The following is a 15,707-nucleotide window of genomic DNA, read 5'->3' on the forward strand; positions in this document are numbered from 1 at the left end:
AGAGAAGATATGGAGTTTAAAAAAACAACAAAGAAAAGGAAACCAAACACATAACTTAGTGAAAAATCATTTTCACAAATAGAAGTATTTGTATTTTGAGAATTTATGTAAAAGAAGTTGCTGACTTGCCAGTTTCAGTTAATCATGCAGTTTGGAACAACCAAACCAGGCATACCTGACTTTGACTAATGAGTTCTGTCAGGTGGGAGGCTCCTCCTAGAGCATAAGCACAATGTGAAATGTAAACCACTTCAGCATAAACTCATCGAGTTCCTGTTTTGCAGCACATGCTTTCTTGACTGTGCAGTCGGAGGGTCTATTTTTGAAAAACACTAACACAGGAGGATGTGGTCTCTGTATTGTTTCCCTTCGATGGTGGTTCTCAGTTGTGGTTGATCGAGGATGATTTAGGCCACTGATTACTTTGATTACTGGATTAGAAGGTAAGCGTTATGTCTCTCTCTACTAATTCTGTTTTAATTGTGATCTCTGAAAAATATTGAAACGCCCAACATGCATACTGTATTTACAGCGTGTGTCTCAGGTTGGCTAAGTGACATTTTATCTATTTTACAGTTTAATAAATACCCTCTGTAGTAGGAGCAAGCTTATGTCACAGAGTTTACATCAGATCATGTGTTATTCAAGCTCTGCACGTTTCCTGTTCCCCTTCTTTTAGTACCCAAAAGCCAGTGTCTGCGCAATGAGGATTTCACAGCATTGAACATGTACATTGGTGTAATGGATTACAGAGCTGCTGAGAAGAGCTGCGTGTCTTCGCTCTTCTTTAACACAAACTATTGCAGCAGTAAGCTTAATGTTTCAGGCATCCTCTGCAACGACTGGTGATTTCGCATTGTGGTCAGTTTTACACGGCAAAGCTGGACAATAGAGCCTGGCAGCATACAATGGATCAACACCTGCTTCCTCAGTATACAATTGATGGGCTTGCTTGCTGATGTGAGATAATCCAGGTACACAGAGCATAGAGCTGCTGAAAATAAGATATATATCCTAAACATCCTTCCAGTCAAAATAGTCTTTTCTGTGTATTTCTTTTTTGTGTGTGTGTTTGTGTGTGTAAATGATGACAGGGTTGAAACAGCTATCTGTAAGTAATGGATAAACAACTGAAATATACAGCTAAAATGTGGATGAATGGCTGAAACATCCTGTTTCAGTACCACTGCACAACTACTTCGTTTCAACTCTCTGCACACATTCTTTACTGAATCTCATGTCCTCCTGTGTAAGAACTCGATCACCTTTTTTGCAAATTCTTGATTTACAACCCCTCTACTAAAAAAGTTGGGATTTTGTGCAGATAATATTCATAAATCATTATTTAATTCATAATAAAAAGAAACGCATGAAATGTTGAAAGTGAGACATTTCACTATTTCATGGAAAATATGAACTCATCTTGAATTTGATGCCAGCAGCATGGGGCAACGAAAGGTTGGAAAAGTAGGTGGTACTAAAAAGGAACGGCTTGAGGAACACGTTGCAACTAATTATATTAATTAGCAACATATCAGTCACATGACCGGCTGTTGAAGGAGCACCTTAGAGAGACAGAGTCTCTCAGAATAAAAGGACAGTGGTTCAACAGTTTGCTTTATTTCCAAATTGTGGACCAATTTAAAAAATAACATTCAAAGACTTCAAATATTCCAGAACCGACAGTGCATGATATCATCAAAAATATTTGGAGAATCTGGAGACATCTGTATGCACAAAGAACATGGCCAGAAATCAATATTTGATACCTGTGATTTTGGGGGCCTCGTGCAGCACTGCATTGAAAACAGACATGATTATGTCATGAAAATCCCTGCATGGGCTCAGAAATACTTCCACAATTCACTGTGCCGTCCACAAATGCAAGTTAAAGCTCTATCATGCATAGAGGAAGCCACATGTGAGCATGATCCAGATGTGTCCTCTATGATGTGACATAGTCAATGTGGTTTTAGCTGTATATATATATTCATGTTCATATATCTCAACCACATGTGATCGTTTCAATGCAAACTTCAGAAATTCTTGATTTAATAATGATTTTTGAAAAGCAGATGTTATAGGAGACTTGGTCATGCCATGTTCATTTCCAGGCTAGCTTTGAGTCATATGAAATCAGATGTTGGCAGCTAATTTTAAGAATGAAAAAGTAGAAGTTGTGGTTGGGTTTTCCACCAGCTCATCTCCGGTCCACTCACACAGTCTGTGACTCACCAGTGGGAAGTGACAAGCTGTGTAGTCTGCGCTGACATCTGTGCCGTGGACACTGGTGTTTGCTTTTCTGTCCGCGAACAGGTCTTTTATCCTGTGTTGTGCTTGACTATTTCTGGAAAGGAACTGCAATGATTTTTAATTGTTGGCGACATCAGTAACAGGAAGTTTGGACTACTGAAGAGGCACACTGGTTTACCAGAACACAATAAAACGGAGCAGACTTCCTGTGGGTTCATCTTCTGTTACTTTTCTGTGGATGTTTAGATTCTCCTCCAGATGATGGAGCAGAGTTCATGCACGGAGGATCGTATCAAGCATGTCCTCGAGCGTTGCCTCTGTCACCTGGGTCTCAACGCTCCTGACAAAGAGCTCTGGAACGGTAGGACCCAAAACCCTGCTTGCTTTTAATGTTAACATAAAAAAATGAATAGATATACAAGCAAAGTGATTCAGCTGACAAACTATGGGGAAAAAAATCTTGAGCTGATATGTTAAAACTAACATTTGCTAAGTATCTGTAAAAGCTACTGAACCATTTCAGCTCAATTTGTAACCTCAAACATCCAGCTAAACAGCGGGAGACATTGTCCGGAGAAAACAGGAATTGAAAGTGGTGACACAGAGTATGTGGGAGTAACTTGAAAGATTTCATTTTGAAAGAACTAACAAACTTTAATTAATTTGAAATTCAGCAAGTGCAACGTGGGTTTTCGTTTGAATCGTAACCCTCACCTTTCTGTGGAAACGGCATGTTTGTGTTTGCTGATTTCCATCAGAATGAAACCTGAAAGGAGAACTACACTTTCAGTTCAGGTTCTGTGTTTTTGTCTTTTGGATTAGCTGGACTGTGCATAAGCCGCTGGTGTTTGGAGGAACTCGTGAAGAGAGAGCCTCACCACTTCCTCATCCTTCTTCAAAAAATATTGTTGAAAACAAAAGAGGTAGAGAGCTGAAAAACCAATATCTCCGTCTGACCTCTTTCTTGTCATGTGAAGAGTGGCACTTTGTTTCACTTGAGATTTTTTCTGCTCGTTCAGGTGCTGGAGCAGTGTCAGTATGAGCTGGTGGTTCCCCTCACTCTCCTGTTCTCTTCAACTCTTCTTGGAGTGAGTTGGTGTCAGTTTTGGGTATTCACTGAAAACAACATTTCTAGAATTTTGTTTCTTATTTAACCGGGTTGCTTGTCTCTCTCAGACTCCTTATGTGGATCCAGACTGCGGTGTGCTGCAGGAGGCCTGCCTGTTATTCCATAGGTTCCTCTCCTGGCCTGAGCCCTGCAGCTCTGCCTGCAAACGCCTGTTGAATGTCATCCAGCAGGAGCTCCGAGCACCAGGTTGCACTAAAACTCATTTACACTGCAATAAAATGGGCAAAGAAATGTATTTTTCAACACAGTTCAAAACCTCTTAGACAAGCTTTCATGCTATTTATTTAGGTAGTCTTCGGGAATAGTTCTCCAGGCTCCTTGAAGGACATCCCAAAGCTCTTCTTTGGATGTTGGCAGCCTTTTGTTCCGTTCTCTGTCAGATGATCCCACACTGCTTCAATAATGTTGAGGTCCGGGCTCTGGGGAGGATTCATCCCTCAATAAGACCTGCTGCCACTGATTTTCAGTCCACGTCTTGTGTCATTTGGCATAGCTCAGCTTTTTTCCCTTCCTTAAGAATGGCTTCTTGACAGCCACCCTTCCATGGAGACCATTTCTGATGAGGCTTCAGTGAACAGTAGATGGATCAACTGAAGGTCCTGTCTTGGTCTTTCCTGGACTCCTGAGGAACTATTGCTCAAGACCACTTTAAACAAAAGAAATTAGGGGTGACTCAAGAGTTTTGCACAGTCCATTAAATCTACCTTTCGCAGTAGAGAGTTTGCTCAAATTAAGGGAAATGTAGTTTATATGGCATAGATCATTTCTAACAGTTCTGAACAAAATGCTGGGTAGATTATCTGACAGGTAGATGCAAGCCAGACCACACAGACTTTAAAGAACAACATTTAGATTAACGCAATAATGTTACATTTTTACTAGTTAATAATGTTCAATAAGAATAAGACTCGTGTGAGAGATGAGTTCACCTGACAAACAGCATATGGTAAATGTGCAGATGATAGTTTAGCTGTTTCATACATCTCTGTAGCCATAAGGGAACAACATTCCCCTGCTGGTGCTCACGGTCTCTAACTACCTTTTTTGTCACAGGCATTTCTTTTCAACGCATGGTAAGGACAGAGCAGGCCGTTTCCCATGACATTAACTGCTCTAAAACCATGTGAGTTCACTCAGACTGCAATGATTATTTAATGAGATCTGTGGAAGTGCCACTGACGGATGCCGTTTTTATACATCTGCATCCGGGTGAATTTCTTTGTTAGAATGGTGCTGATGCTGAGCCCAGATGATGAGGACCCCCCAGAGGTCCAGTCGGCCTCTGTGCAGCTGAGTACCACCCACCACTCCAGCAGCGACATCAGAACCACTCTGATCCTGCACAGCTTTCAGGCCGCCCTGGGCAACAAACATGACCAGCAGGCACTTCGCACGGCCCTGCAGGTGAATCACCGACAACGTCACATCACTGGTTTTCCTCCTTGTTCTTCCCTTCTCTCTCTCTTAAGATTCTCTCTCTTAATGTTCCTCCAGAGAAAGCAGCCAGAAGAACTACAGCAGCTCCTGGAGGCGATAACAGACAGCATGGAGATGGCAACCTTGACAGCAGATCACAGGACGGCGAGAGAGGGTCTACTCCACAGAATGGAGCGGCTCAGAGAAAGCCTCGGTGTTCCTGGTCCTGCTGATGGCTGCACAGTGGCTGGTAAGACAGCAATTGTTAGATGGGTCATCTTCTGTCACCAAATTGGAATAAAAGCAGTTTTTTTCCTCAATCTCATCATCACCTTCTCTGGTCAGGAGGTGGTGAGACTTTCACGCTGCCCTTTCCCAAATGTCACACATGTTCATGGGACAACGACAACTTCGGTAATTAGCCTGGTTTGAACAACTCTTCAAATAAGATTTGACTTGAGCATACAATCTGCACGTCTATGTTTAATCCAGCTCTTATTCGGCTCTTCTTATTCACACAGATGTTCTAAAAGAGATTCTTGCAATCGATTCCGACCTGGATTCTCCTCCAGAGTGTTTCTTCAAAACAGGAATGGATGAGGATGATAATGACACCAGTGTGGATGAAGAAGATGAGTTGGAGAAAGTGGAACATGAGTTTCAAAGCCATCGCATCTCCACTGTGTCTTCCTCTTCGAGGGACTCTGCGTTTTCCAGCATGTCTCTCTCTTCCAGCTGGTCTGTGCCATCCGGCTCATCAGGTGTGGAAAGTGACTTCAGTGAGGACACAGCACACGAGGACACAGAGGAAGGCAAAGACGGCCTAACAAAACCTAGAAAGAAACCCAAGAAGAAGTCCAAATCACTCTTGAATATAGAGCGCTTCTCCTTGCATTTCAAGACTCCTCGCAGTCCTCACACATGCCGCCGTGCCCAGAGCATGGGCTTCAATGGTGACATCAGCAAAGACTCCAAGTCCATCTCAAGACAGGCTCGTCCCCGGCACATGTCCACTGCTCCCTTAGATCCTCTCTCCCCCCAGAGGCACATATGCATCTTCAGGAGGCCGATCCTGAGCTGCGACGAGGGAAATGTGGCAGAAGGGCCGACCCTGGTTAAAGTGGTGGTATTCGGAGGTGACAGAGAGGCTGGAAGGATGGCTAGAGCGTACAGTGACCTGCAGCAGAAAGAGACTAAATGTCCACAACTCACCAGGATGTGCAAACTGCAGTTTTACTTTGTTCCGACCAAAAGGAGAAGTGGAAGTCCAGGAGGGGGACACACACCAACAGAAGGGCAGACAGGAAGTTTAGGCAAAACTGTTAACTCTGTGGTGAGAACTTCAGCCACCATCACTCCTTCTCATCTATTACTTTACCTCTATACACACATGCAGTGGCGGTCCTGGCTTGTTGTGCGCCCTGGGCGAACATGACGGTGTAGTGCACACCTTTATATTTTGTCCTTTTCTCTTCTTCTTACTTCCTTCTTTTCCTGAACTGGACACCTGACGGCTTTTTTGACCTTTTATTTTCCATCCTTCTTTGAGCACGCACTTGACTTGAGAATCAACTCTGTGGCGGAAAAGGCTCTGACGTAATCCGCGTCTGTCTTCTGCTTCTGCTGTGCGGTTTTAGTTAGTTACATACTGTTGGAACTAGAAAAAGTCAAACAGTACCATAAATTAGAGCAAGCTGTGGTGTAACATAAAGAAAAGGGTTTAACATTTTTGACCAATGCTTTCCTTTCCTTTTTGGACTGTGAGTTTGAATTGTATGTGCTGTGCAACTTTCTGGTGAGCAGTCGTGTTTTTCCTCCAAGAAGTGATATGAAGGTTCATTTATGAGAATGACTGAAGTATTTAATTTCTCTTTATTGTTACAGGACTCAAATGGCACAGTGGAGGACAGTACCACAGATATAGCCCAGATGTTGGGCACAATGGATCCCTGGTACGATCGCAACGTCCTCAGCCTGCTCAGCTTGTCCTCTGATGTGCTCTGTGAGGTACTTTCCTTATTCTTTGCAGTTTGTGATATAAATCAAGATAGGAGCTGAAGATAAACAAGCTGAGGTCAAAAACTGAATGGAGGGAGAAGTGTAGGAAAGCTTGTCGCAAAGAGCTCATACAGTCTGGCAAGGAGTGACTGTGACCAGGGAAGTCTATTTATGAGGAGAGTAATGGTGAATATGAAAAAGGTGTGCATGTTGGGAAAAGATCTGTGGCTGTAATCAGCAGAACTCCCAACAGGTGAGGAAGAAAACCAGGAAGCAAAGCTAAAGGACAAAGGATTTCAAAATGATCCAAGACAACATTTTGCTTTGGCAATCTGACGTAACTGATAAAAACTTTGGTAATTTGCTTCTCTAATTTAAAAGAAATATCTAAAAACACTCAAAGATTTATAACAGCGGGGGGAACAGTGAGAAGCAGGAGGGCCAAGTGTACCAGTTAAGGTGTACAATTTCCAAATACCACAATTTCAATCTTGTTTTTATTAAGTATTTTTTAAGTCTGCTGTGTTAACCAGACTTTGACACCTTGTAGACAGTTAAACAGAGGATGCAGTGGCATCGAGACATCCAAAATAGATTTGGATGTCATCAGCACAACAGTGAAAGGAAACATTGATCTTCCTGAAATCGATCCAAAAGGCAGCATATATAATGAAAATAGAATAGGATTCGCCTGGTGCCCATTTTTGGTCGTCCTATTTAAAGAGGAGACACAACAGTAATCAACATTTTAAGATTTTAAGTAAGTTATCATGTTCCACATAACAAGCTTTCTAACATTTGATGCAAATTATGTATTTGTAATTATGAGTTTGTACTGATTTGCATGAACATTTCATATAACCAGGTTTAAAATTCCCATTGAATTTGACAACATATTTCAATCAACTGCTTTTACAGGATAGATTTTGGAAAGCTCTTTTCATTATCCAAAAGTCAGAAAAGAACGAATGCTTTTGAGAACTATTTATAAATCGAATAAAACCTCAGTTGTGACTCTCTTTTTCTCCTGTGTTTTTATTATGTCTTTGCATTTCCCATGCATGCCAGTTATCAATATGTTACATCAAGCGTTCGTTTGGTAAAAAAAAAAACTGTATGCATATAATGCCCTCACAACAATCTGTATTCTCTGAAATTCGTGCGACACAGGCTCCTCGAAAGGATGAAGATTTCTCAATGAATTCTGGGAACTCGGAGAATCTCCCCCTGCTGGCCGACTTGGTGCTTTATTATTGCAGAAACGCAGACCAGCCCATTCTGGTGCAGCTCTACCAGGCTGAGGTCTGAGGATCATCTCACACAGACACAGACACACACACAGGACACAGTGACCTTTAATAAGTGCTCTTCTGCCTGCAAATGAAATATTGTTGTTCCTTCCTTCACACAGCTAACCCTGGTTGGGGGAGAAAAGAGAAGGGAAGTGTTTATTCATTCTTTGGAGCTGGGACACACAGCTGGAATCAGAGCTGTTAAGGCCATGAGTTAGTAACACTCAGAACAGCAGCACCATATAGACTCGCACACTCGTGCACACATAAACTGATAACTGCTTCATTCTTTCTGAAGGGGCTGCCAGCAAAAGGTTTGGAATTGACGAAGAGCGGGAGGCGGTCCCTTTAAACCTGAGAGTTGTATACAACAAGGTACAGGACTGTTCCTTCATACAGATTTCCTGCATAATAAACAATAACACATAAGTCTACTTTCATAGCCAGATGTATTTTGATGTCTGTCCTGTTTACACGCGATTATAGGTGGCTGTGAGTGGGAGGAGTCAGTGGATCCAGACAGAGATAGCCTGCACATCGATTAATCTTTACAAAGCATGTAGGAAACCTGAGCAACTCGGTCAGTATCGGCACACAACCACAGACCACCTCTTTTCATCGTGTGGCAGTTTTAAAATGAATCTTCTTCATCATATGTCTGTACAGATTCAAAAGAGAGCTTGCGGATGGTAATGACAGAGGTCCTGAAGGGCTCCAAGTCTAAAAAGGTCTACAACCAGGTGGAGGATGGATAACACCCTCGGAAAAAAAGCACAATATCATGAGCACTAGCAATTTTGAAGCACTCATGAATAACATTTCTCTCCTTCTGGCAGCACATCTCGATATCAGAGGTGAAGGTGAATAACGTGCAGGTGATTGGTGGAGATGATGGAACAACCTTTGCTGTTTGTCTGGATCAGGACGAAAAGAAGTTCATCCAAAGTGTCACCAGGTAACGGCGCCATCGCAGACTGTCTGTGAATTATTTCAACTGGAGAAATCAGTTGAAAGGATGGAACATAAATTATGAATACACAAAGTTTTTGCACAAAATTACTGGTGATCAGACTGACAGAATGTTGTGTTGGAGTGTGACATCGATGAAAGAGATAGGACAAGATCCCTGGAGTCCTATGTTGGTGGCGGAGAAGCCAAGTTAGGAAGAGGCAGGGACATCTGGTGAGGCTCCACTGTCATTAGAGGTGGAGCTATGGAGGAGGTGTGTAGCATGATGGTCAGTCTTCAGAGAGAATAAGAGAAATTATTTTAAAGGACTGGGGATCTGACTGATTGAGTAATAAAATGACGGGCAAGAAGATTATTGGACCGGTGTGGTGATGCTGAATTTAAGAATGAAATGAGTGTGGCAGCGTGGAAAAACAGATGTGACAAGGAGTAACAGAGGGAATCCTGATCACCAGGGAACTAGGGCAGACATGAGGGAACAAAGGTTCACTTACGTAGTCTGAAAAGAGAAAAGCAACAAATATTTCTTTGGCATCCATTTTTCCATCCATCCAGAACCATCTTGAATCCTAAACTTGTAAAATCACTCCTTGCATTGATATACTCCTGCACTCATTCTCTGTCTTGTCTTCAGGTGTGAGGTGTCTCTGTGCTGCAAGCCAGGAAGCAGTTCGGACTGGAGGTTGTACAAACCGTTACCGGGCCAAATCCAGCCTCTGCACCCGGCTTACTGCTCTCTGCTCTGTCTTCCCATTACCTCTTTCTCTGCCTCATGTCCATGATGGGCAGACAGAGAAAGTTAGATTTAAGCAAGATATGTGATAGAAGGTCGTTGCTTATTTATTTGTGTGTCACACTTACAGATGAGGGCTGTTACCAGTTTTTGGCACGCCTCTCTGTGTATTGACTGATTAAGTTGTCAGCAGGGCTTTATAATATTCAACAGATATGTCACTAATCTGCCATCAGTGGTAGAAAACTGTCTACTTGAGTACATCAGTGTACATTTTTGATCTATGACTTAATAGAAATGTATGTGTATTAATGTAATCTATTTATTTTTGATTTATCAATAAAAATGTGTTGAGTAGAAATTGAATTAGCTTTTTCTTGGTCCCAAAACTTAAATAAAACCTTGCCAATTTTAAGATTGGCAAGAACAGCCGGTGCTTTTCTCACACTTCCATTCTACTCAAGCAAACTCTTTTCACACACGCTATCTGGAATATGAAGCTGTCGCAAGATCTATTAGAGCGAGTTCCTACAACACAGCAGACGGGAAAGGGGCTTTGTGAAGAGGTGAAGAGGATCTAAATGAGTAACATTGTCCAAAAAAAAGAAAAAAGCCACCACATTATATTTCTGGACAAAAGCAGAGGTCTAATTGAGTGTGACTTTGATGGCACCGACCACAAAGTCACGAGACAAACTGAGCTGGATGAAGCTTTCCTGGGAGCCCCGCTTTAGTTAAAACCTAAACCGTGTCAACAGTGGCTACACAAATATCCCTCTAGCACATGAAAAGCATCTCATTGGTTACAAACAGAATAACTGAGTGTTTGTTGAGTTTCTCCGAGTCATGAAAACACAGAAAAGTAATGCTTGGCTCTGAAAAAAAAAACAGTTTATACCCTCCTTAAAATCATTGTTTAGATCTGACAAACTAATTTCCTATCGGGTACGCAGATTAAGCTAAGCAAGTTATTCAAAAGAGTTCAGAGAAGTATATGTTTTTGGTCTAATTAAACAGAATGTGTGTTTAACTGACTTCCAACTCAGTGGAACGTTCATCCTGTGGGTTCACCACAAAGAAAGGTTTCACGTTTGTTTGTGAATCACTTTTCTGTCACCACACAGTGTGTGTGTGTGTGTGTGTGTGTGTGTGTGCATGCTGACTCCTGGCTGCGTTAACATACAGTATGTAGACATGTTGTCGTTGACAGAGAAGCCCTCTGGATCCAGAATGAGGCAGGATTGCTTGCTTACCTCTTAGGTCAGTTATATAAAAACTAGAGTCCTTATCATCAACAGTCATTTATTGTGCAGTACTCATGATCAAGCATTGAGATCAACAGCAGAACTAAAGGATAATCATATCATTGTAAACGATTACTGTTCACCGTATTTATTGTAGTGTTAGAATTGTAATCGAACACATGAGGAAAAATCTTAAAAGTTCGATGCTGTTGACTGTTTTGAGAGCAGAAAATCCAAACCACAGACACCAGCATCAGGACAGTGGAGGGTCAAACACTCAGCAGGTGCCTGAACAATGAGACAGGAGTTACTCCTGACAGTAAAGCATTTGTATGTCACCTGTTTTTCCCCCACAAAATTGAAGTTTTGATATAAATAATGTTCAAATGAACAAACACTGATAGGGGTCATACTGTTTGTCTATGGTGGAGTACTCACGGTGCAGCACTTTATAGTCTTCTTTTCAGCACATGCATTTGTTTTCCTGTCTGTCCTACACACACTCACACACTGATGAAGAATGCGGGGTTCTATCACCACGACTCACGCATCAGCTTTGGTCTGATTCTTAAGGATGTTTATTTGATGACACGGTGTTGGCTCTCTGTCTCAGATCAGTCCCTGTCATTCTCATTCAGCGTCTCTGGGAATCGAGTGGCCGTCCTCTCTGCGGGCCCACAGAGGCATCCACACCACGAGGGGGCGCTGCATTCATGCGCACGGCTCCACAGGTATTAACCTGCAGAAGCGCTGCTGTTGAGCGCTGGAGCCGCCCCGTCTGCAACAGGTGCCGCTCCGACCCAAATACGAAGGGGACAAACTGCTGCGTGTAATGTCGGAATCAGAGATGGAGAGCGATCGGTAGAAGATAATAAAGAGCTGTTTGCGGAAAGAGGAGGTAAATCTTTAACTTTTGTCGCTCTCTCTCTCTCTCTCTTTTTTTTTTCTTCCCTTATCTTGTGGACTTGGAGTGACGTGGACTAAAGCGTTCCACATCCTGACATCCTGCAGAGACGGGTGCATCCAGCCTGACAGGTGTAGCTCACCGTCTCTCTCCTGGTGCATATTTCCGCAAAGAAGACTCCACTCGTCTCTCTGATTCGGACGTATTTAAAAGTAAAATTTATTCTGTGCTTTGAATGTTTTGGATTGTTCTCTCATCTGCAGAAAGGCGTTCATATGGAACCAGATGAAATAACACTAAGTAAAGGCAAAAAAATACAATCAGGACTTCGTCTTGGTCCTTGAGATTTACATATTTTTCTTACTGTTTCACAATCCAAACAGCAGCTGTAGCTCTAGCATTGGATCCTTCCAACTGAAAAAGTGGTGATAGGTTGCAAATAGATGCAGTGTTTGAGAGGAGAAGTTTCTTTGTTCACTGAATTATTATTTGTTTTTCCTGGTTCTCCCAGTTTGCATCCATGTGACTTCTCTCGGGTGAGACTGCGCTGCTCAGGAGGAAAACCATGAGGAGAACCAAACAGATCGACGTCAAGCGTGCCCTCGCTCTCGCGGGCACCTTCAGCTTCCTGTGTTCCTGCTCTAAAGCCTGCCTCCTCCCCTTCCTCACCCTCTTTTTCAGACAGCTGGGCCTGTCTCCTGCGATGACGGGCGTCGTGATGGGTGCCAAGCATTTCGTCACGCTGCTGTGGAGCCCTGTGGCCAGTCTGCTCGCCAAACACTACAACAAGAGGCGCGTGGTGATAACCTGCTCTCTTGTGTTTTCTGCTACTGTCGCTCTACTCCTGCTGCTCCTCCCACCTACAGATGTGCCTGGCGCACGCGCCGGCACCTGCAACGCTTCAGATACGCTTCAGGGTGTCGGTCCGACCCAAAGTCTGCGTGATGGCCTGCTCACGACTGCTGCTGGACCTAAGACATCATCAGCTGGGACACATCCGAAAACCCTTCTCGCCTATGCTTCCACCACACTTGCTCCTGCAAAAGCTGCTCCTGCTGTGACAAACAGTTCCTCGGTTCACCGAAACGGCACAGAGGGAAAGGCATCAGTGGTGCTCAGCAGCAGTGTTGGAGAATCAAAGGCGAACACATCCATTGTTTCTTCTACCAGCAGCTCTTTTGCGACTCCAGGGAGAAATAAGAGGTCTGAGTTCATGTCACCGCAGCATGGGGAGAAAGAGGGGAGAGGTTTTGGCTTTCTGGGCAGCCTGAAGGACATGGACATTAAAAAACAGCTCTTTTTCATGATCCTCCTCATCGTGACGGTGTGGGAGTGTGCGTCAGCACCCCTGGAGTGGACGGCAGATGACGGCCTGTATGAGTACTTGGACTTTGCGGACGCCTCGGACCGTTACACCAGCACAGAGGTGTGGGCTTTACTCGGAGCAGCGTGTGGGGTCGGGGGAACCGGGTTGCTCGTGAGCCAGTTGAGCTGCCTCATAGCTGCTCACACCTACAGGACAGCTGTGCATTTCTACTGCTACGCTGGCCTGGCAGTTCTGTCCCTGCCCGTGGCTGCCTACCTCCCTCTCTACCTGAACAAAAAGCGAGACCGAGCCAACGGGCTCCTGAAGGCCATACAGCTGGTGCATGGCTCCCCCCGTGCTCGCCTCTGCGCGCTCACCATCCTCCTGGTTGGAGCAGTAGGCTCAGCCGTGAATAACTTCCTCCTTTGGCAGATGCAGGATCACGGGAGCAGCGAGCTGCACATGGGACTGACTCTATCCCTCGCTCTGCTCTCACAGGCCGCCTTCCCCCTCCTCTCTGGTCGAGTTTCTAAACTCCTCAGCCCAGGGAGAGTGCTCCTGGTCGGGGCTGCAAGTCTCGGGTTGCAGTGCTTCTACTACTCCTTCCTCTCGGGAGCCTGGGCTGCCCTCCCTGCACAGGTGCTCTGCTGTTTCAGCAGTGGAGCCCTCTGGTGGGCTGTGAAAAGCCAGTGTGAGGACGTCGCCACACCAGGAGCCGAGAGGAGTGTGAGGAGGGTCTACAATTCCCTGGCTCTGCAAATTGGAAGCGGACTGGGGAGCTTTGCAGGAGGGTTTGTGGTGCAGAGGTTTGGGCTGGCGTGGCTTTACAGAGGAGTGGCCGTGGCCCTGATGGCGTGGTGTGTGTGCCTGCCTCTGCTCCAGTGCAGAGCCCCTCAGCAGCGCAGGATTAACTACTCCCGCCTTTTGGCTGCTGATGCAAGTGAAGCCAGCGACTCTGAGTCTGAGCAGGAGAGGGACTGGCTCGATAAAGCAATGGAAGACGACCGTAGTAAAAACAGCAACATAAGGAGAACAAGTCCCTGAAAAGCAACAAACTCCACCCTGTGGTAACAGAAGAGACGCAGAGCTGGATAGAGAGGGTTTGTGTCACGAAATCAAATGACTAAATGATATCTGTTTGCATGGAAATGGGAGACATCATTTCACATCCGGTTTCCAGCCTTTCCTAAGAAAGTTCCAGTCAGGGATAGTTTGTTTTGTAACCTGACAGGTTTAATTATAGTCCAAGCGTTGACTTTAAACATCAGATGTTAATTTAATGCCGTCCTATCTGTCCTTAGAAGCATCAATTTTTCTAATGCATATTTGCATAAGTGACCATTATGTTTTTTTTTTTGTTTTTTTTTATTGCAAACAGGGCAGTAGGATTATGGGTGGGAAGTCCAAGAAGTCAGAATTTTGTTAAGTCATCCCGACAATAGAAATACGGAATCCTCTTAAGAGGCAGCGCAAACACGAGACGTGAGCAGAAGGTCAGGCCAAACTGGACTGGCGTCCTGTCGTTACACGCCACACCCAGACTAGCTGTTTGTCTGGCTGCAGTTGTCACCTCTGTCCCTGTCATTGGACTCCAAGCTGTGAACTGTGAAAAAAAGAAACAATTCAACTGAAAAGTGTTTGTTCTTTGATTGTGTATTAAACTGCAGTAAATTTAGCGTGTTGCCAAATGATTGCTGCACAAGTGAGTGGAGTCGTTTGATCCTTGTGTGATAAAGACTGGCGGGTGCCAGCATATGTCTGTCAGACCTGTTTTTCACCATGAGCTCGTGCTAAAGAGGGAGCCGTGAAGCATATGGGCCCAAATCAGACGGAGTTGGGAGGGTTTAAATGCTGAAAATGCTGATTTAAAAATAAAAAACAAAGGACAAAGTTGGCATAAATTGAATTCTAATATAAATTTTTGAGACTGTCACTGTATTGTAGCTCCTTGACCAAAGCGGTAGTTCTTTATGCACTGCTGTCAGAGGGGCTGGAGGCAAAATTCCTTCCAATCTTAGAGGAGCATTGTTATTAAATATTTCAGTGATGTTTCTCACACACTTCACACTTCAATCTTCTGCTCGTATTTGCTCTTCAAACACACAATCTTTCATGATGACTGCTTTTTTTACCAAATGATCACAATCGCCTTTTGACATTATGTTTGAAATGCTTTTTTTTTTTTTTTAACCTCATTGCCAGCCCTAAATTGCCTCCACTTCAACACCTTCTGGATTGCGCTGCAGGACTGAAATGCAGGAAAATGGCTGAATAGAAACAAATTAAATCAAACAGACAGGACGAAACGTGTTTGTTTGTGTTGTTTTTCTTTTTGCATTTTCTATTCAGTCACAACCTTTTCTGATATGGGGTTGTGTTATTTTATGTCAAGTGCACTCATCGGAAATTAAGCTTCATATTAATGCAGTGAAATCAGAGTGATATTGATCTAATGCCCACCTG

General features: G+C 43.9%; 2 protein-coding genes across 4 annotated transcripts; both read left to right on the forward strand.

Moving 5' to 3' along the window:
* The first annotated feature begins 302 nt into the window (after window positions 1-302).
* On the forward strand, window positions 303-9,839 carry LOC140273724 (phosphoinositide 3-kinase regulatory subunit 5-like). 3 transcript variants are annotated; one of them, XM_072369376.1, is made up of 18 exons: window positions 303-443; window positions 2,500-2,614; window positions 3,076-3,176; window positions 3,273-3,341; window positions 3,430-3,568; window positions 4,436-4,505; window positions 4,609-4,786; window positions 4,877-5,048; window positions 5,144-5,212; window positions 5,320-6,131; window positions 6,683-6,805; window positions 7,967-8,098; window positions 8,208-8,301; window positions 8,387-8,463; window positions 8,575-8,668; window positions 8,755-8,828; window positions 8,925-9,043; window positions 9,692-9,839. In XM_072369376.1, exons 2-18 carry the CDS (start codon window positions 2,512-2,514, stop codon window positions 9,837-9,839), a joined length of 2,574 nt encoding a protein of 857 aa, XP_072225477.1. In that variant the 5' UTR covers window positions 303-443; window positions 2,500-2,511. The 3 variants fall into 3 exon arrangements, with proteins under 3 accessions (XP_072225477.1, XP_072225478.1, XP_072225476.1); XM_072369377.1 differs by lacking the exon at window positions 303-443 and having other exon boundaries at window positions 2,217-2,614; window positions 5,147-5,212; XM_072369375.1 differs by lacking the exon at window positions 303-443 and having other exon boundaries at window positions 2,218-2,614.
* A 1,950-nt stretch (window positions 9,840-11,789) lies between these two features.
* Window positions 11,790-15,036, forward strand: mfsd6l (major facilitator superfamily domain containing 6-like). Its single transcript, XM_072369184.1, has 2 exons — window positions 11,790-11,932; window positions 12,450-15,036. Exon 2 carries the CDS (start codon window positions 12,504-12,506, stop codon window positions 14,286-14,288), a length of 1,785 nt encoding a protein of 594 aa, XP_072225285.1. The 5' UTR covers window positions 11,790-11,932; window positions 12,450-12,503; the 3' UTR covers window positions 14,289-15,036.
* Window positions 15,037-15,707: the final 671 nt, after the last annotated feature.

Source organism: Leuresthes tenuis, unplaced genomic scaffold (assembly GCF_036924035.1).
Source record: "Leuresthes tenuis unplaced genomic scaffold, fLeuTen1.0.hap1 SCAF_17, whole genome shotgun sequence".
Lineage (NCBI taxonomy): Eukaryota > Metazoa > Chordata > Actinopteri > Atheriniformes > Atherinopsidae > Leuresthes > Leuresthes tenuis.